Source organism: Malaclemys terrapin, assembly GCF_027887155.1.
Source record: "Malaclemys terrapin pileata isolate rMalTer1 chromosome 20 unlocalized genomic scaffold, rMalTer1.hap1 SUPER_20_unloc_2, whole genome shotgun sequence".
NCBI classification, from domain to species: Eukaryota; Metazoa; Chordata; order Testudines; family Emydidae; genus Malaclemys; species Malaclemys terrapin.
Genome location: NW_026530189.1, coordinates 114,833 through 134,111, shown reverse-complemented (window position 1 = coordinate 134,111; position 19,279 = coordinate 114,833). Strand labels below are relative to the sequence as shown.

The 19,279-nt window shown below is 65.5% G+C and overlaps 2 protein-coding genes across 2 annotated transcripts in view; both read right to left on the bottom strand.

The window, feature by feature from the left end:
* Window positions 1-9,997, bottom strand: part of MYBPC2 (myosin binding protein C2) — a 37,538-nt gene extending 27,541 nt beyond the window's left edge. The window contains 2 exon segments of the mRNA XM_054014977.1: window positions 4,713-4,787; window positions 9,920-9,997. Coding sequence (XP_053870952.1) covers window positions 4,713-4,787; window positions 9,920-9,941 — 97 coding nt within the window. The 5' untranslated portion in view covers window positions 9,942-9,997.
* A 2,496-nt stretch (window positions 9,998-12,493) lies between these two features.
* On the bottom strand, window positions 12,494-17,897 carry SPIB (Spi-B transcription factor). The gene is made up of 6 exons (XM_054014985.1): window positions 17,836-17,897; window positions 16,706-16,733; window positions 15,826-15,913; window positions 14,406-14,602; window positions 13,479-13,638; window positions 12,494-13,014 (listed from the first exon to the last, which is right to left on the bottom strand). Exons 1-6 carry the CDS (start codon window positions 17,856-17,858, stop codon window positions 12,707-12,709), a joined length of 804 nt encoding a protein of 267 aa, XP_053870960.1. The 5' UTR covers window positions 17,859-17,897; the 3' UTR covers window positions 12,494-12,706.
* Between the last annotated feature and the right edge of the window lie 1,382 nt (window positions 17,898-19,279).

Genomic DNA, 19,279 nt, shown 5'->3' with positions numbered 1-19,279 from the left:
GACCCCAAAGCCTTGGCATTGTACCGCCAACTGGAAGAGGCAGAGAAAGGGGACTACGAACTATTCAAAAAGGCCCTGCTACGAGAGTTTGGGCTGACTCCTGAGATGTACCGGGAAAGGTTCCGGAGTCAGGATAAAACCCCTGAGATCTCATATCTGCAACTAGCCGTCTGCATGGAAAGATACGCCAGCAAGTGGGCTGGTGGGGCCCAGACGAAGGAGGACCTGATTAAACTGCTGGTACTGGAGCAACTGTATGAGCGGTGCCCATCCGACCTGAGGCTGTGGTTGGTGGACAGAAAGCCAGAGAACCCGCGACACGCAGGGCGGCTGGTCGATGAGTTTGTAAAGAGCCGGTCAGGGGGTGGCAGGGAGGAGCCCCAAAGGAACAGGCCCGCGGCGATGCAGAGAGAGAGTCACCCTGGGACCTCCCAAAGGGGGAATATGGGGAATCCCCTCCCACGGGGAATGCCCAGCGTCAGGGACAACCGACCGGCTCGAGGGGACCCACGGGACATGAGCTGCTATTACTGCGGCCGAAGAGGCCACGTTCGGGCCCAGTGCCCCAAGCTCAAGGACAGACTGAGCAGACCGAACCCACACTGGGTTAACTTGGTAGAGGCCCAGACGGACGAGGGGCAGGCTTCTCACGCAAGAGGGGCTGGCAGCTTATCAACTGCTCAAGAGAGAGAAGGGCCCCAGGCCAGCTCCTCTGGGGGGCCAGATGCTCCGGATTCAAAGTTCTCCGTTTACAGGGTGGGCGCGGGGCTGTCCCTGCGGAGCGAGTGCCTTGTTCCCCTGGAGGTGGATGGGAAGAAAGTTTATGGATACTGGGACACGGGCGCAGAGGTGACACTGGCCCGGCCCGAGGTGGTGGCCCCAGATCGGGTGGTGCCCAACACCTTCCTGACCCTGACAGGGGTGGGCGGGACCCCATTCAAGGTTCCCGTAGCGAGGGTACACCTGAAATGGGGGGCCAAGGAGGGCCCCAAGGACGTGGGAGTGCACCACCATTTGCCCACTGAGGTGTTGATGGGGGGGACCTAGAGGACTGGCCAAGCAGCCCCCAGACCGCCTTAGTCGTGACCCGTAGCCAGAGCCGGCAAGGGGCACTACGCCCTAACCTTGGGAAGGATGTCACACCGGAGGCACCGAACCCTACCCGGGTGGGGAGGGAACACCCAAGGACAAGGCTCGGGGTGGCTGGGGCTTCCAACCCAGCCGACGAGAGGGAGCAGGTCCCCATCCCTTCCCCAGCCGCCGAGTTCCAGGCCGAGTTGCAGAAGGACCCCTCCCTGCGGAAGCTAAGGGGCCTGGCTGACCTCAGTGTGGTACAGACCATGAGGAGAGGATGCAAGGAGAGGTTCCTGTGGGAGAAGGGGTTCCTGTACCGAGAGTGGGCTCCCCCGGGGGAAGTGGAGTCGTGGGGGATCAGGAGGCAGCTGGTGGTTTCCCAGAAGTATCGCCGCCAGCTGCTGTGCCGGGCCCATGACATCCCTCTCGCAGGGCACCAGGGGATCTGGCGCACCAGGCAGAGGCTGCTACAGAACTTTTACTGGCCCGGGGTCTTCACCAACGTCCGGCAGTACTGCCGATCCTGTGACCCCTGCCAGAGGGTGGGGAAGGCCCGGGACAAGGGAAAAGCAGCGTTGAGACCTTTGCCCATCATAGAGGAGCCTTTCCAGAAGGTGGCCATGGACATAGTGGGACCTCTCAGCAAGACGACCCGGTCTGGGAAGAAATACATCCTGGTGGTGGTCGATTTCGCCACCCGCTACCCCGAGGCAGTGCCCTTATCGTCCATTGAAGCAGACACTGTGGCGGATGCGCTGCTGACCATTTTCAGCCGAGTGGGATTCCCCAAGGAAGTCTTGACGGACCAAGGGTCCAACTTCATGTCGGCCCTACTCCGGTGCTTGTGGGAGAGATGTGGGGTCCGGCACAACTGGGCCTCAGCATATCACCCCCAATCCAACGGGCTGGTGGAGAGGTTCAATGGGACGCTAAAAATGATGCTGAAAACATTTACGGACCAGCACCCGCAGGACTGGGACAAGTACTTACCTCACCTGCTGTTTGCGTACAGGGAGGTACCCCAGGAGTCTACCGGGTTTTCGCCTTTCGAACTGCTATATGGAAGGCGGGTAAGGGGGCCCCTGGACCTGATGAGAGACGAATGGGAGGGGAAGGCCACTCCTGATGGAGAGTCGGTGGTGGAGTATGTCCTGACCTTCCGGGAACGACTTGCCGAGCTCATGGACCTGGCCAGGGAGAGTCTGGCCAGAGCCCAGAGGAAGCAGGTCTGGTATGACCGCACGGCGCGGGTGCGCGCCTTCGCCACTGGGGATCAGGTGATGGTCCTCATCCCCGTGAGGAAAAACAAACTCCAGGCCGCCTGGGAAGGGCCCTTCAAGGTTGTCAAGCAACTAAACGAGGTAAACTATGTGGTGGAGCTGTCGAACCGGGCACACCACCACCGGGTGTACCATGTGAATATGATGAAGCCATATTATGACAGGGGGAATGTGGTGTTGGCCGTGTGTGGACATTGGGAGGGGCAGGGAGATGACCCTTTAGTAGATCTATTCCCTGGAACAAGAGCTGGCTTCCCCCTGGAGGCAATTCCCCTCTCTGATTGGCTAACCCCTGCCCAGCGAGCTGAGATCGGAGGGGTGCTGCATCTGTACCAACAGCTGTTTTCCAACCAGCCTGGACACACTAATCTGACTGTCCACCGGGTGCAGACAGGATCGCACCCGCCTATAAAATGCTCCCCCTTCCGAGCCACAGGGAAAACTGCTCAGGACCTGGAAAGAGAGGTCAATGACATGCTGGCTTTGGGGGTGATCCAGCCGTCTTCCAGCCCTTGGGCCTCGCCGGTGGTGCTGGTCCCCAAAAAGGACGGGTCGATCCGGTTCTGTGTGGACTATCCGAAGCTCAATGCCATCACTGTAGCCGATGCCTACCCCATGCCCAGGCCGGACGAGCTCCTAGACAAGCTGGGAGGTGCTCGGTACCTTACCACCATGGATCTTACAAAGGGCTATTGGCAAGTGCCGCTGGATGCAGATGCCAGGCTGAAATCGGCCTTTGTCACCCCTCTGGGGCTCTATGAGTTCCTGACCCTGCCCTTCGGCCTCAAGGGAGCGCCGGCCACCTTCCAGCGCCTGGTGGATCAGCTACTGAGGGGGATGGAGAGTTTTGCCGTGGCGTATATCGATGACATCTGTGTCTTTAGCCAGACCTGGGAGGACCACATATCCCAGGTTAGACAAGTGCTGGACCGACTCCAGAAGGCTGGGCTGACCGTAAAACCGGAGAAGTGCAAGGTGGGGATGGCTGAGGTATCCTACCTAGGCCACCGGGTGGGAAGCGGCTGCCTAAAGCCGGAACCAGCCAAAGTGGAGGTGATCAGAGACTGGCCCGCTCCTCAAACCAAAAAGCAGGTCCAAGCCTTTATTGGGATGGCAGGGTACTATCGGAGGTTCGTGCCCCACTTTAGCGCCATAGCCGCCCCCATCACTGAGCTGTGCAAGAAGGGGAAGCCAGACAAAGTGGTCTGGACCGAGGAGTGCCAGGAGGCTCTCCGGGCGCTGAAGGAGGCTCTGGTCAGTGGCCCAGTTCTGGCAAACCCAGACTTTGACAAGCCCTTTATGGTGTTCACCGACGCCTCAGACACAGGACTGGGGGCGGTGTTAATGCAGGAGGATGAAAAGGGGGAGAGACACCCCATCGTGTACCTGAGCAAGAAGTTGCTACCCCGGGAGCAGAACTACGTGGCCATCGAGAAGGAATGCCTGGCCATGGTGTGGGCCCTCAAGAAACTAGAGCCATATCTCTTTGGGCGACACTTCACCGTGCACACCGACCACTCCCCCCTGACCTGGCTGCACCAGATGAAAGGAGCCAACGCCAAGCTCCTGAGGTGGAGCCTGTTCCTGCAGGATTATGACATGGACGTGGTCCATGTGAAGGGACGTGACAACCTGATAGCGGACGCATTGTCCCGGAGAGGGAGCCCTGAACTTCCCCAGGTCACTGGTCAGAGTGACCCCGCTCAGTTCAGTCTCGAAGGGGGGAGAGATGTGACGGAGCAGGGAGCGGGGCGGATTTGACCTGGGAATGTTGCAGGGGGGTTGCAGTGGGGATGTGGGACTTCCCTTGAAGGAAGCTACCTGAGCTGTAACCTGAGCCAGGAACGGGGGTGGGGAGAATTAACACCTTCTGCCCGGGAGACTGAACAAAGGAGAGGAGGAGCGGGAGGAGTTGGGAGTTTAGTTTCGGTTGGGGCTGGGTGGTGCAACGCAGGGAACCCCAAGCTGGGGTCTAAGCTCCCTGAACCTCCCAGAGGGACCTAATTGAGGGGGTCTGGTCGTACCTACACGCTCTGCTTGAGACTGTGTTCCTGTCCTTAAATAAACCTTCTGCTTTACTGGCTGGTTGAGAGTCACAGTGAATCTCAGGAAGAGGGGTGCAGGGCCCTGACTCCCCCACACTCCGCGACAAGGCCAAATTGGCAAGTTAAGCAGGTCGAGGTTCGGGTCCCGGTTATATATTATAGGGCCCCCTTTTGGTTTCCCGCCCTTCCCCGCGCAGCCGCTGGGATCTTCCCCAAATCAACGTTGGCTTGTTTTCACCACGAAGCGCCCTGAGAGTGGGGCGGGACGCGTCCCCCCTCCCAGGACCACCCCTAGCCCGTCCCCAGCTCTGACCTTTGTGGGGTTCTGGGGCTTCTTTCGTCTCCTCTTTCTTCTTCTCCTCTTTCTTCTTCTCCTTCTTTTCGGCAGCTGGTGGCAGAGACGTGGAAAAAGAACGTCAAACGGAGTCAACGCAGGGGGAGGCCGTCTGGATTGTCCCATCTGGCCTTGAGCCCCGGGGCTCTGCTCAGACACGTTCCCATCGCCAGACCCGGCGACCTGGCGCCCAAGAGTTGCAAAAGAACGGGCTGAGGAGCTCGGCGGTTAATCCTTCCCGGACCCGGGGCGATTCCACCGGGGCGGAGGCCTGCTAAGGGAGAGCCAAAGGGGGGACGGGCTCTTCCGGTTACCCCGCTGGCAATCCCGGGGACAATAACGGAACGGCTCCTTCGGGACTCGGTCAGCAAAGAGTCGGCGGCTCAAACTATTATTCCGGCTGGGGCGGGTTGGCTCGCGGCCAGACCATCTGCTGTCTTTGGCCAGGGCTGCGGCGCTGGCTGGTAAAGGGATCTGCGTTCCCAGCGTAGACTTGACTTTCTCCGACGGGCGTGATCTGGCTCCCAGCCTGCCCCTCAGCGAGCGGGACCCCCCCGGGGCTCGGCTCTGGGGCCGTCGCTAGTTATTGGTTTATTAACGAGCTGGAGGTGAGGTCTGCACCGACTGGGGGCTGGGGGGGAGCAGCGCGGAGGCCGGGTTGGGGTTACAGCCGCCAGAATGGGTGTTAATACAGACAAATGCGGGTGGAGGTGGGGATCTGGGGGGGGGGGGAAATTGGGGGGCTTCGTGGCCTGGCGTGCAGTTCAGCTGGGAGCTAGCCAGGCCCGAACTCCCAGGGTGGGGTGGGGGTCCACCAGGCCCTGGGCCTGCCCATAGCCCGTTCACGGTGTGGCTACCCTGGGGGTAGGGCCCTCGCACCAGGACCTGCCCCAGCGCACCTGCATGTGCAGGTGTGCTGAGCGGCACACACGTGTCCATCCATCCCCGTGCACACGGCCCCCTAGGCAGCCCTCCAGGCATGCTGGTAACGTCTGTATGAACCCTGCGCGTGACTCAGTTTCCCTCTGCACTCTGCATTGCCCCCTGGTGAGTGCTGAGGGATAACCGTGGCTCCTGGCGCCGCCCAGAGATGTTGTGGGGGGGGGAGGTCACATGGCTGGCCCTGCAGTCAGAGAGTGACCCCCCAGGGGTCTGGAACAGATGGTGCTGCCCAGGACTGGTCCAAAGCTGGGGTGTAGCCCTGAGACTGTGGATGTGGGGCACAGACACACCCCTCCATCCATCCCTCTACACCTCCATCCATCCCTCCATCCACACACCTCCATCCATCCCTCTACCCCTCAATCCATCCCTCCATCCATTCTCTCCATCCACCCCTCCACCCCTCTATCCATCTCTCCATCCATTCCCTCCATCCACACCCCTCTATCCCTTCACACCTCTCCATCCATCCCTCCCTCCAGCCAACTATCCGCCCTTCCATCCCTCCACCCACACCCCTCCATCTATCTGCCCTTCCATCCCGCCCCCTGTGACAAAGTGGGGGATTGTCTTGTTTTTTCCTTGGTTTTCCAATGGTTTGCACGCCGAGGGGGTGGGATTCAGTGTCCCTGGGTGTTGCTGGTTTAACGAGGGGAGGGGAGAGGGAGTTTGTGGTTACAGAGGACCGGAGAGGGAACTTGGGACCCCGGCCGATGGCCTGGAGAATGGACACCCCAGCTGCTGGTGACCCGGTGACCCGGAGACCCAGCTCAGGAGTCGCAGCCGGTTCTGGCCAGTGGGGGGACAATGGGCTGCGGGGAGAGGACCCCGGTGACCGGACTAGCCGGTTCCAGACAGAGGGGCCAGAGGACGGAAGAGGGGAGAGGAGGCCCAGGTGACCCTGTTTCCCTGGAGAGAAGACAATGGACAGAGGCGGGGCTGGGGCCGGGGATCTCAGATGCCCAGCTGGGAGCAGGGGGGCTCTGGGCTGGAGAGGGGGAGCAGGCAGAGCCCACCTGGGTGCAGGGGAGACTGGGATGTGCCGGGCTGAGGGAGGCCAGGCCTGAGGCCCTGAGAGTTTCCTGTGCTGTGTTCAACGCTCACTAAACCCTCCTGTGTTACGCTGGCTGAGAGTCGCTCCGGGCTAGAGAACAGGGCAGGGACGGGGAGCATCATCCCCTTCAGGGGTGGAGGCCCCGGGGGTCCAGAGCAAGTGGACTCCCTGAGGGGGCCCACGGCAGAGACAGACGTGCTAAGGCTCAGAGGGGTGCGGCTCCAGGAGGTGGAGGGGCCTGACCCCGGGAGAGAGGGGACCCCCGAGAAGGGCTGTCGCACTGAAAGGGGCACCCCCCACGGACCGCACGGGGCCAAGAGTGGGCCCGACCGGTGAGTCCGTGACACCCACCCCTTTATCCATCCCTCCATCCACACCCCTCTATCCATTCATCCTTCCATCCCCCCTACATCTATCCCCCTACACCCCCCCGTCTCTCTATCCCCAGCCACACACCCCCCCCAGCCCTTCTCTCTTATACCAGCGCCACACCCCACACCTGCTGGGACACCAGCCCCTCGCACTGCAGCCCCCTCCCCGGCCCGCCCCGTCATTGGCGCTGTCCCCCCCCCACGCGGCAGCTGTCCAGCTCCCCTGCCCCGAGGTGTGAACACGTCTCCCAGGGGTGTTAATCTGAGCGACAGGGGCAACAATTACCTGCTATGTAGGGCCAGGGCGGGGGGGCCTGGGCCTACCCGGCCGGGGGGAGCAACACCTGGCCCCCCCCGTCCCCCTCCCAGCTCTGCCAGCCCTCCTATGCGCTGACTCCGGCATTCCAGCTGCTCCCGATAAAGCAAGGCCTTTGACTACCTCCGTGACCCCCTAATATAGCCCTGGCCGGCCCGCGCCAAGCAGGAATAGCCGGGCCCAGCTGTCGTCCCTGGGAGCCAGCCCAGGGGGGGCTGCCACTCAGCGCTGCGGGGGGACGGGCAGCAGCAGCCCCACTGCACACTGCCCTGGGCCGCCTTGGAACCCCGCGCCACCCCAGAGGTGGCTGCATCGCGGGCTCCCTGTTTAAACAGCCCTCCCGCTGCAGAGGGGCCGCCTCTCCGGGCCGGGTATAAACAGCCCCTGCCCCACGTCTCAGCCCTGGGTCCCCGTGTACCCAGCCCCCGCACCCCACCCCAGAGGTGGCTGCATCTCAGCGCCAGGCGAGGGGTACCCGTATACCCAGCCCCCACACCCCACCCCAGAGGTGGCTGCATCTCAGCGCCGGGCGAGGGGTCTCCGTATACCCAGCCCCTGCGCCTCACCCTAGAGGGGCCACGTCTCAGCCCTGGGTCCCTGTGTACCCAGCCCCCGCACCCCACCCCAGAGGTGGCTGCATCTCAGCGCTGGGCGAGGGGTCCCCGTGTACCCAGACCCTGCGCCCCACCCCAGAGGTGGCTGCATCTCCACTATATCAATGCACTGTATCAGACCATCCTTCCCTGTGAGTTTGTGGCCTTTCGCAGGACTTGACCCCCTCCCCGCCCCCGCCATCTTTCTCGCTCCCTGCAGGTCAGACACTAGACCCGGACTCCTGGGTTCATTCCCAGCTTTGTCCCAGACAGCCCTGGGAAGTCGCTTTGCCGCTCCCTGACTCAGTTTCCCCCATTTAAAAATCTCGCTCGACTGGGAGCGCATCAGGACAGGGGCCGGGCCTCCCGCCTGGTGTGACGGGGGCCCTGAACTTGGGGGCGGGGCGATCTGTGCAGAGCCCACCACCCCCAATCCCAGGGAAGGGCTAGATCCTGGGGGGGGTCCCTTCTCCCCAGCGCTGGGGGAGCAGATGGGCAGACAGATTTGATTTAGCACCCGGCGCCTGGGGGCCCCCCCCAAGCGTTTGGCTTTTCCCGGCCCCGTCTCACGTTGCAGCTGGGGGGCGCCGTGACCTAGTAGGGGCAGGGAGCGAGCGGGACGCGCTGAAAGGGGGGGTGGGGGGTTATAATTAGCCCCTGGCTCGGGAACCCCCCTGCCCGCGCCGGAGGAGTAACCGGACCCTGGCCCAGAGGAAAAGCACCTGGGTTCAGCACATCGGCGGGCGGCCCCTCAGTGGGGGGGACAGGTGCTAAACCCCAAAATCCCCCAACCCATCGCCTGGGTGAGGGGGCCCAGAGACCCCCCGCCCACCCAGTGCCTGGGCCAGAGACAGCACCCCAGGCCCAGAGGGACACCTGGCCAGCCCGGGGTGCCGGGAAACGTACCCCCAGCCCCCTACACCCCTCCAAGCATGTGTGAGGGACACACACCCCCTCCACAACAGCCCTGTGTGAGGGGGACACACCCCACTACACACACACACACACACCCCTCCACAACAGCCCTGTGTGAGGGGGACACACCCCACTACACACACACACACACACCTCTCCACAACAGCCCTGTGTGAGGGGGACACCCCACTACACACACACACACCTCCACGCACGGAGCACACAGCCCTGTGTGATAGACACACACACCCACACACACCTCCAGGCACAGAGCACACGGCCCTGTGTGATGGACACACAACTCAATACACACACACACACACACCCCACTATACCCAGCCCCAGCGCAGGGCACACAGACAACACAGCCCAGCCTGTGCCCCCCCCCCGCCCCCAACACACCAGCTGTTCTGCACACAGCCCCCCCCATGCTCTGAGATCCCCCCCCAACAGAGACACGGACACCCCAACACACAAATCCTCTGAGCTAAGCCCACCCCAACATGCCAGCTGGGGGGGGGCTGCCCCCAATACCCCCCCAGTGGGGGGGATGTCTCGGGGTACCTCCTGCCCCCCACAATAGGGTCACTGACCCCAACCGCCCCCGATGAGGGCAGCTCTGGGGACACAGACCCAGGGGAGCATTTTGGGGGGTAGGGGGGCTGTGCGTGCAGGAATTCACGCAGCAGCCTGCCCCCCCTGCTCCCCACAGCGTCGCCCCCGACCTCCCACCCGCGGGGAAAGGCCGGGGCTGGAGCACCTGGCAGCCCCCACACACACACAGCCAGTGCACCCACCCTGCTCCCCCCATCTCCTCCTGGCTGCACCCCCCAAACCTGGCACCATCCCTCTCAGAGACAGGCTGCCCCAATGGGGTGTCAGCCTTGGCCTGTGCCCCCCCATGCAGGGGGGTCCCCTCACATCCTGTGTGGGCAGGGTCAGTGCCCCCCAATGCCCCAGTGTGTGGGGGTAGGGGGGCCACCCGGGCAGCTTACCGGCTTGCTTTGGCTCAGGCATGGCTACAGCCCTGTCCGACGCCGTCTCCCCAGGGAGCGCCCGGCCAGGGGCCTTTAAAGCAGGGGGGCCCCCCCTCTGGGATGGGGGGGGGCAGCCAAGGAGCTGTCACCTGACCCCAGGCCCCCAGCCAAATTCCTGATCCCTGCCATCAACTGCTTTAAATCCCAGGCTTGGCCTTGGGAGAAACAGCCGGGTGGGGGGAGGAGCCCGGGGGCGGCAGGGACGTGGGGTGATCAGGGCGGGGGGGGGGGAGACTAGGACACGCCAGATACCCCCCCACCTCCAAGTCACCATGCTTGGGGGGGGAACGGGGTCCAGGGTCTGTCCCGACTAGGGGGCGCCAGCTCCCACCCGGCCCCAGGGCAGGGACTGGCTGGCTCAGGGGGGTGGGGAATGGGGCAGGGGCCTGTCCCCTCTAGGGGCGCCGGCTCCCATCGGCCCCAGGGCAGGGACTGGCTGGCTCAGGGGGGCGGGGAATGGGGCAGGGGCCTGTCCCCTCTAGGGGGCGCCAGCTCCCATCGGCCCCAGGGCAGGGACTGGCTGGCTCCGGGGGACAGGGAATGGGGCAGGGGCCTGTCCCCTCTAGGGGGCTCCGGCTCCCATCCTACCCCAGGTTGCAGTACCCAGGGGGGCAGGCCGGGGCACCCCGCTCCCCGCTCCAGGCGCTGAAGCCCGTGAAACCCGAGCCGAGCGCCATGTCCCTTCATCCGTCAGCGCCGGGATCAAGGGCCCGGGCCAGGCCCGCGAGCTGGTAATTCCAAGGCACCTCGGCCATCTGCTGCCTAATCCCCGGGCTGGGGGCCAGGATACGCCGCATGCCGCAGGGTCGGGGGGGGGGGAGGGGGAAGTGTCCCTGTATACCCAGCCCCCGCACCCCACCCCAGAGCCAGCCGTGTCTCAGCACCGGGCGAGGGGTCCCCGTACGCCCAGCCCCCGCACACCCCACCCCAGAGCCAGCCGCGTCTCAGCACCGGGCGAGGGGTCCCCGTACGCCCAGCCCCCGCGCCCCACCCCAGAGCCAGCCGCGTCTCAGCACCGGGCGAGGGGTCCCCGTACGCCCAGCCCCCGCGCCCCACCCCAGAGCCAGCCGCGTCTCAGCACCGGGCGAGGGGTCCCCGTATGCCCAGCCCCCGCACACCCCACCCCAGAGCCAGCCGCGTCTCAGCACCGGGCGAGGGGTCCCCATACGCCCAGCCCCCGCACCCCACCCCAGAGCCAGCCGCGTCTCAGCACCGGGCAAGGGGTCCCCGTACGCCCAGCCCCCGCACCCTACCCCAGAGGGCCCACGTCTCAGCACTGGCCCAGGGGTCCCTTCCGCATTCCAGGGATTCAGATGAACCCCCCGGAAGGGCGGCGAACAGGGGCTGGTGTCCCCCAAGGGCTGGAGCGTCCCCTGTGGACCAACAGGAGATGGGGCGGGCACTAGTCAGTCCCCACTGGGGGTCAGACCTTGGAGGTCTCCTGCTGCCCAGGGCCATGCGGGGGAGGCGGGGGAAAGCTCCAGGTCGCGGTCCCTGCGGGGGGGTGGAGCATCACACCAGGATCCTCACCCCTCGGGGAGCTGGGGGGTCTGCCGGGAGGGGCAGGAAGGGACCCCAGAGTTCCCCCAAGCCCTCCCTGTGTGGGTCCAGCAGCAAGTCTATTAATCACCCCCCGCCCCATATGCACCCAGGCCAGCCCGACGAGGAACAGCAACCACGTCTTTCCCCTTCCCGGCCCTGCCTCAGTGGCCATGTCCCGCATCCCCCACTCCCCTCCCAGAGCCAGGGAGAGAACCCAGGAGTCCTGGCTCTCAGCCCCCCTGCTCTAACCACTAGCCCCCACTCCCCTCCCAGAGCCAGGAGGGAACCCAGGAGTCCTGGCTCTCAGCCCCCCTGCTCTAACCACCAGCCCCCACACCCCTCCCAGAGCCAGGAAGGGAACCCAGGAGTCCTGGCTCTCAGCCCCCCTGCTCTAACCACTAGCCCCCACTCCCCTCCCAGAGCCAGGAAGGGAACCCAGGAGTCCTGGCTCTCAGCCCCCACCTTCTCGAACACACTAACCCCCCCTAGGAATTTTAATGTATAATTCCAGGGGAACAAGCCTATTTTTCAAAAGATTTTATTAGGAATTTACAAAATTATACAGACTCGATCGCTTACAAAAAAGACCTGATTTTATACAAACTCTGAGGTGCCCGTGCAGAATATTAAATATACACCCGACTCTCTGTATTCGCCCCACCAGGGGCCGAATCCCCATAGAGAAATTTAAAATGAGCTCTGGCCAGAGCCAGGGAGAGAACCCAGGAGTCCTGGCTCCCAGCCCCCTGCTCTAACCACTAGCCCCCACTCCCCTCCCAGAGCCGGGGAGAGAACCCAGGAGTCCTGGCTCCCAGCCCCCCCCCCCCCCCGCTCTAACCACCAGCCCCCACTCCCCTCCCAGAGCCATGAAGGGAACCCAGGAGTCCTGGCTCCCAGCCCCCCTGCCCTAACCACTAGCCCCCGCTCCCCTCCCAGAGCCGGGGAGAGAACCCAGGAGTCCTGGCTCCCAGCCCCCCCCCTGCTCTAACCACCAGCCCCCACTCCCCTCCCACAGCCAGGAAGGGAACCCAGGAGTCCTGGCTCCCAGCCCCTCTGCTCTAACCCACCAGCCCCCACTCCCCTCCCAGAGCCGGGGAGAGAACCCAGGTGCCCTGGCTCCTGGGGAGAGCTCTGTGGGGTGGCTTTGGGGGCTGGGGGGGCGGTCCGTTCCCAGCGCACTGTCCAGTCCCGCCGCCCGGGGCCCTACGAAGGGGCGTTGGCACCCGGAAGCCCCAGCAGGGCCTGGCCGAACTGGTAGGTCAACTTCTTCTTCACCTTGCGGATCTCGCCCGTCTTGCCGTAGTTGCGCAGGGCCCGGGCCATCTTCTGGTAGGTCATGGCCTTGCGGTTCCCCTTCTGCTGCCCCCAGCGGTGGGCCAGCAGCTCCTTGTGCTTGGAGGAGAACTGGAAGACGCCGGCCTCGCGCTCCACCCACCACACGCACTCCCGCATGGCGCCGCGCCGCAGCAGGTCCAGCAGGAACTGGTAGAGCCGCAGCTTCCGCCGGGAGCCTGCAGAGGCCACGGGCGTCAGGGAGGGGCTGGGGTGGGGCCGCGGCAACGGGGGGGGGGGGGGGGGGGCGGGACGGGGACGTGTCTACGGGCCGGGTCGGGGGGGGGGGGGCAGACAGGGTCGTTTCTATGGGCCGGGAGGGTGGGACTGGGACGTGCCCACAGGCTGGGGGGGGCGGACGGGGTCGTGTCTAACTGCTGGGGGGGCAGGGAGGTGTCTATGGGCCGGGAGGGGTCGTGTCCACATTCCGGGCGGGATGAGCTGGGGGGGACGGGGTCATGTCCACGTGCCAGGTGGGATGGGGGGGGAAACGGGGTCACGTCCGCGTACCCGGCGGGATGGGAGGAGAGAGATGGGGTCACATCCGCGTACCCGGCGGGATGGGGGGGAGTGACAGGGTCCTGGCCACTCTCCCATGGGCCGGGAGCTGGGGACGCGGGGCACCCGCCCGGCTGGCACCTACCCGCCTCGTAGCCGGGTGACCCCTCTGCCGAGAGGTTCTCGTCGGAGTCGCTGTCGGACACCTCCAGGGCCGGGTTTTCAAGGGGGAACTCCTCATCCTCGGAGACAGGGGGGCTGGCCAGGGCGCCGGATGGGAGGCAGGCCCCATAGGGGGCACAGGGCTGAAGGGAGCAGGAGAAGGGGCTAACAGGCCCAGCAAGGGGAACGTGCCTGGGGCAGCCCACAGAAAACCTTCCTGCCCCCCATCCCAGCTTTCCCCCCGCACTTCCCCCAACCACGACCTCTTCAATGAAGCCCCTCACATAGGGCACACAAATCTGCCACCCAGAGGACCCCCCACACCCTGCTCTAACCACTAGAACCCACTCCCCTCCCAGAGCCGGGGAGAGAACCCGGGAGTCCTGGCTCCCAGCCCCACCCCCCCTGCTCTAACCACTAGACCCCACTCCCCTTCCAGAGCTGGGGAGAGAACCCAGGAGTCCTGGCTCCCAGCCCCACGCCCCCCCTGCTCTAACCACCAGACCCCACTCCCCTCCCAGAGCCGGGGAGAGAACCCGGGAGTCCTGGCTCCCAGCCCCACCCCCCCTGCTCTAACCACTAGACCCCACTCCCCTTCCAGAGCTGGGGAGAGAACCCAGGAGTCCTGGCTCCCAGCCCCACGCCCCCCCTGCTCTAACCACCAGACCCCACTCCCCTCCCAGAGCTGGGGAGAGAACCCAGGAGTCCTGGCTCCCAGCCCCACCCCCCCTGCTCTAACCACTAGACCCCACTCCCCTTCCAGAGCTGGGGAGAGAACCCAGGAGTCCTGGCTCCCAGCCCCACGCCCCCCCTGCTCTAACCACCAGACCCCACTCCCCTCCCAGAGCCGGGGAGAGAACCCAGGAGTCCTGACTCCCAGCATCTCCACGTGCCAGGCAGTGCCCCTCACCTGGGTGTTGTAGTCCTCCGGCGCGAGGTGGCTCTGGCCTGGTGGCGCCCCATCCAGGCTGTAGACAGCCTCCAGCGAGAGCTGTGGGTAGGGGCCATGCGTGTAGGAGACCTGGACGTTCTGCAGTGGGGCCAGCTGCCCCGAATCGAAGGCCTCGTAGCCAAGATCCTGTAGCTCCAGCCAGTTCACAACAGGATCTGCCAAGCAAGGGGGGTGGGGGACAGCATGAGCCAGGGAGAGAACCCAGGAGTCCTGGCTCCCAGCCCACCACTAGACCCCGCTCCCCTCATAGTGCCAGGGAGAGAACTCAGGAGTCCTGGCTCCCAACCCCCCCACTCTAACCACCAGCCCCCACCCCCCTCACAGAACCAGGGAGAGAACCCAGGAGTCCTGGCTCCCAACCCCCCCACTCTAACCACCAGCCCCCACTCCCCTCCCAGGGCCAGGGAGAGAACCCAGGAGTCCTGGCTCCCAACCCCCCCACTCTAACCACCAGCCCCCACTCCCCTCCCAGGGCCAGGGAGAGAACCCAGGAGTCCTGGCTCCCAACCCCCCCACTCTAACCGCCAGCCCCCACCCCCCTCACAGAACCAGGGAGAGAACCCAGGAGTCCTGGCTCCCAACCCCCCCACTCTAACCACCAGCCCCCACCCCCCTCACAGAACCAGGGAGAGAACCCAGGAGTCCTGGCTCCCAACCCCCCCACTCTAACCACCAGCCCCCACTCCCCTCACAGAGCAGGGAGAGAACCCAGGAGTCCTGGCTCCCAACCCCCCCACTCTAACCACCAGCCCCCACCCCCCTCACAGAACCAGGGAGAGAACCCAGGAGTCCTGGCTCCCAACCCCCCCACTCTAACCACCAGCCCCCACCCCCCTCACAGAACCAGGGAGAGAACCCAGGAGTCCGGGCTCTCAGCCCCCCCTGGCTCTAAACACTAGACCCCACTCCCCTCCCAGAGCCGGGGAGAGAACCCAGGAGTCCGGGCTCTCAGCCCCCGGCTCTAAGCACTAGACCCCACTCCCCTCCCAGAGCAGGGAGAGAACCCAGGAGTCCGGGCTCTCAGCCCACCCCGGCTCTAAGCACTAGACGCCACGCCCCTCCCGCGGCCGGGCAGAGAACCCAGGCATCCGGCACCCAGGTGTGGGGGGCCCGGGGGGGGGGGCAGGAAACCCAGAGAAAGGCCCATTGTGTCCCTCGGGCCTGCGGGGCTGGAAATACGCAAATCCCCGAGCCAGGTAATTTGCCTGATGCGCGGACCCGCCCCCTCCCCTCCTGGGGGGAGCCGTGACGTCACGGAGGAATCCCTGAGGCCCGGCCCCCTCCCCGCCAGGGGGCGCTGTGACGCGCTGGGGGAAATCCGTGGCGCCCCAGGGGGCGGGGTGAGCAGGTGGGAGATGGGGGGGGGGGAGAGACTCACCTGTGGGGCCCTCGGCGTCGATCAGGTAGTGGGGGAAGCTGGGGGTCTGTTTGCAGGAATCCAGGTCATACAAGTTGCTCTCGGGGAACTGGGGAGGGGCACAGAATGAGAGCAGCCGACCCCCCCTCGGAGCACCAGACCCCACAACCAGGCACAGAACCCAGGAGTCCTGGCTCCCAGCCCCGCCCCCCCCCCGCTCTAACCACTCGACCCCACTCCCCTCCCAGAGCCAGGGAGAGAACCCAGGAGTCCTGGCTCCCAGCCCCGCCCCCCCCCGCTCTAACCACTCGACCCCACTCCCCTCCCAGAGCCAGGGAGAGAACCCAGGAGTCCTGGCTCCCAGCCCCTCCCACCCTGCTCTAACCACTCGACCCCACTCCCCTCCCAGAGCCAGGGAGAGAACCCAGGAGTCCTGGCTCCCAGCCCCTCCCACCCTGCTCTAACCACTCGACCCCACTCCCCTCCCAGAGCCAGGGAGAGAACCCAGGAGTCCTGGCTCCCAGCCCCGCCCCCCCCCGCTCTAACCACTCGACCCCACTCCCCTCCCAGAGCCAGGGAGAGAACCCAGGAGTCCTGGCTCCCAGCCCCTCCAACCCTGCTCTAACCACTCGACCCCACTCCCCTCCCAGAGCCAGGGAGAGAACCCAGGAGTCCTGGTTCCCAGCCCCCCCATGGCTGGACCACCGTCCCCTCCCACAGGCCAGACAGAACCCAGGAGTCCGGAGGGGAGGGGTTTTCACCACAGAGGATGTCTAAGGGGATGGGATAGTGGGGGGGAGGGTGTCTGGGTTTTAGGTAAATGAGGGGTGAAGGGAGCTGGGGGGGGGCGGAGCTGTGGGGCAGAGGGGGACAGACAATTTCGGGGGGGGGGCGGTCTTACCGTGTATCCATAGTGGGACCCATCGAACCTGCGGGGACAGGGGAGGCAGGGGTTAAAGTGGGGGGTGGGGGCCACACCGAACCCAGCCCCCCCCAGCCCCATAGGGGTCCATCCCCTCCCCCCACCCCCAGCAGGTGGGAACAGCCCCAAGGCCAGCCAGGGGGCAGAGCAGTGTAGGGGCCTGGTCGGGGCGGGGGGGGGGGGGAAGCTGGCAGGTGGAGCCCCCCCCTTCACATGCAAATGAATCGTCTCTGTTCCACTTTCCCCAGAGAGAGGAAATATTCAAATCCCCCCCCTGAATTTGCATGGGGGGGGGGAGAGAGAGAGAGAGAAAGTGAAGGAGGGGCACCTGCTACTGTGCAAAGGGGGGGCGCTTTGGTGCATAGGAAAAGACCCCCCCCCCAAAACCCTTCTGCATAGACACCCCCCCAGATATCCCTCCTCTGACTCACCCCACACACTTCAGCTGCAGGCCGGGGGCTGACCTGTCTTTGGGGTCAGGACACTGGGGGGGGGAGGGGCCAGCCCAAATTGACTTGCACTGTGGGGAGGGATGCACCCCCCCCCAGCCCTTATCCGTGCCTGGCAGCTACCCCACCCCCAGCCCAGGGGCCAGACTCCCCCCAAATATCACAGCTGTCCCCCCCCCTCCAGAGGGGACAGGCCCTGTGCCCCATCCCCTGCCCCCCTGAGCCAGCCAGTCCCTGCCCCGGGGGTGAATCGGAGCCGGCGCCCCCCCAGAGGGGACAGGCCCCGTGCCCCATCCCCTGCCCCCCTGAGCCAGCCAGTCCCTGCCCCGGGGGTGGATCGGAGCCGGCGCCCCCCCAGAGGGGACAGGCCCCGTGCCCCATCCCCTGCCCCCCTGAGCCAGCCAGTCCCTGCCCCGGGGGTGAATCGGAGCCGGCGCCCCCCAGAGGGGACAGGCCCTGTGCCCCATTCCCTGCCCCCCTGAGCCACCCAGTCCCTGCCCCGGGGGTGGATCGGAGCCGGCGCCCCCCCAGAGGGGACAGGCCCCGTGCCCCATCCCCTGCCCCCCTGAGCCAGCCAGTCCCTGCCCTGGGGCCGGGTGGGAGCCGGCGACCCCCAGAGGGGACAGGCCCCGGGCCCCACTCTGCCCCCCCCCCACTTACTGTGCCGATTCAAGTGTGAGCATCCTCGGCTGGGGGCGGGGGGGTCTGTGCGCGCCTGGGGGGGGATCGGGGCGTCTGCTCTGGCCAGTGGCTGCAACTCAGTTTTATACGGCACGGGGGGGGGGGGGGGGCCAACAAGGGGGGGGGGGTGAGCTCACAGCAGAAATCCCCCGGCGGGGCGGGGCTGAGCCTTGCACAATCAGACACTTGTGCCAGGAAAGAGACAGACACGGAGTGACGTGAGGGGGAGGGCATGGGAATGGGACCGATTCCCCCCCCTGGCCATGGGATGGGGGCAAAGCCCCAGAGAGGGTCCGTGCAGAGGGGCCACCTAGATCCCCACGGCTGGCCCATGTCCCCCACCCCAGACACCCCACAATCCTGCCCCCTCAGGCGGGAGGCTGTTCACCAGGGCCCCCCACCACCACCTCAAGGCCCCCCACCGATTCCTGCCCACCCCAGTGCACGGGAACAGGAAACTCCAGACCATGAGGACTTCCCCCTCCAGGGCGGGATCCACGCAGGTCACGCGGCCCCCCAAGACTGGCCCTGGCCCCCCCTTGCAGGACTTGGGGGTGTGAACCCCCCTACTTCCAGCTCTGGGGACTGGGGGTGGGGTGACACCAGGATGTGGGATTCTCCTTCACTTCCTGTCCCAAATGGCTGTGTAACCAGCTTCCCCCGCCCCACCCCAGAAGGGCCGCATCCCGGCGCTGGGTGAGGGGTCCCTGTATCCCCAGTCCCCGCACTCCACCCCAGAGGGACTGGGTGAGGGGTCCCCATGTAACCAGCCCCCCACGCCCCACCCCAGAAGGGCCGCATCCCGGCGCTGGGTGAGGGGTCCCTGTATCCCCAGTCCCCGCACTCCACCCCAGAGGTGGCTGCATCTCCCATGAGCTCAGCCCCCCTCGTGAGTCCACGTGAATCGCTTGCGAAAGGAGCTTTTATCGGCCGCCCCTTATCTCCCCCCAACATCACGTTGCATCCGGCATGTGGGGGCACTGCTAGGGGGTACGGGGGGGTGAGCCCGGCGCTGCAGCCCAGGCAGGGAAGGAGGGGGGAAGGGAGGAGCTCCCCCATTCACTACAGAACCCCCAGCGGCCCCAGGGCGGGGGGATGCTATGGGGCAGGCTGGCACCCAGCTGCAGGTGAGAGGGAGGCAGGTGTGTGGGGGGGAAGCTGGGTTCCCAGGCTCCCTGTGGGGCTTGGGCAGAGTCCAGAGAGAGAACCCAGGAGTCCTGGCTCCCTGCCACCCCCACTCTAACCACTAGCCCCCCCTCCCCTCCCAGAGCTGGCTCCCAGCCCCCCCCTGCTCTAGCCACTAGCCCCCACTCCCCTCCCAGACCTGGGAAGAGAACCTAGGAGTCCTGGCTCCCAGCCCCTCCCCTGCTCTAACCACTAGCCCCCCCCCCAAGCTGGCTCCCAGCCCCCTCCGCTCTAACCA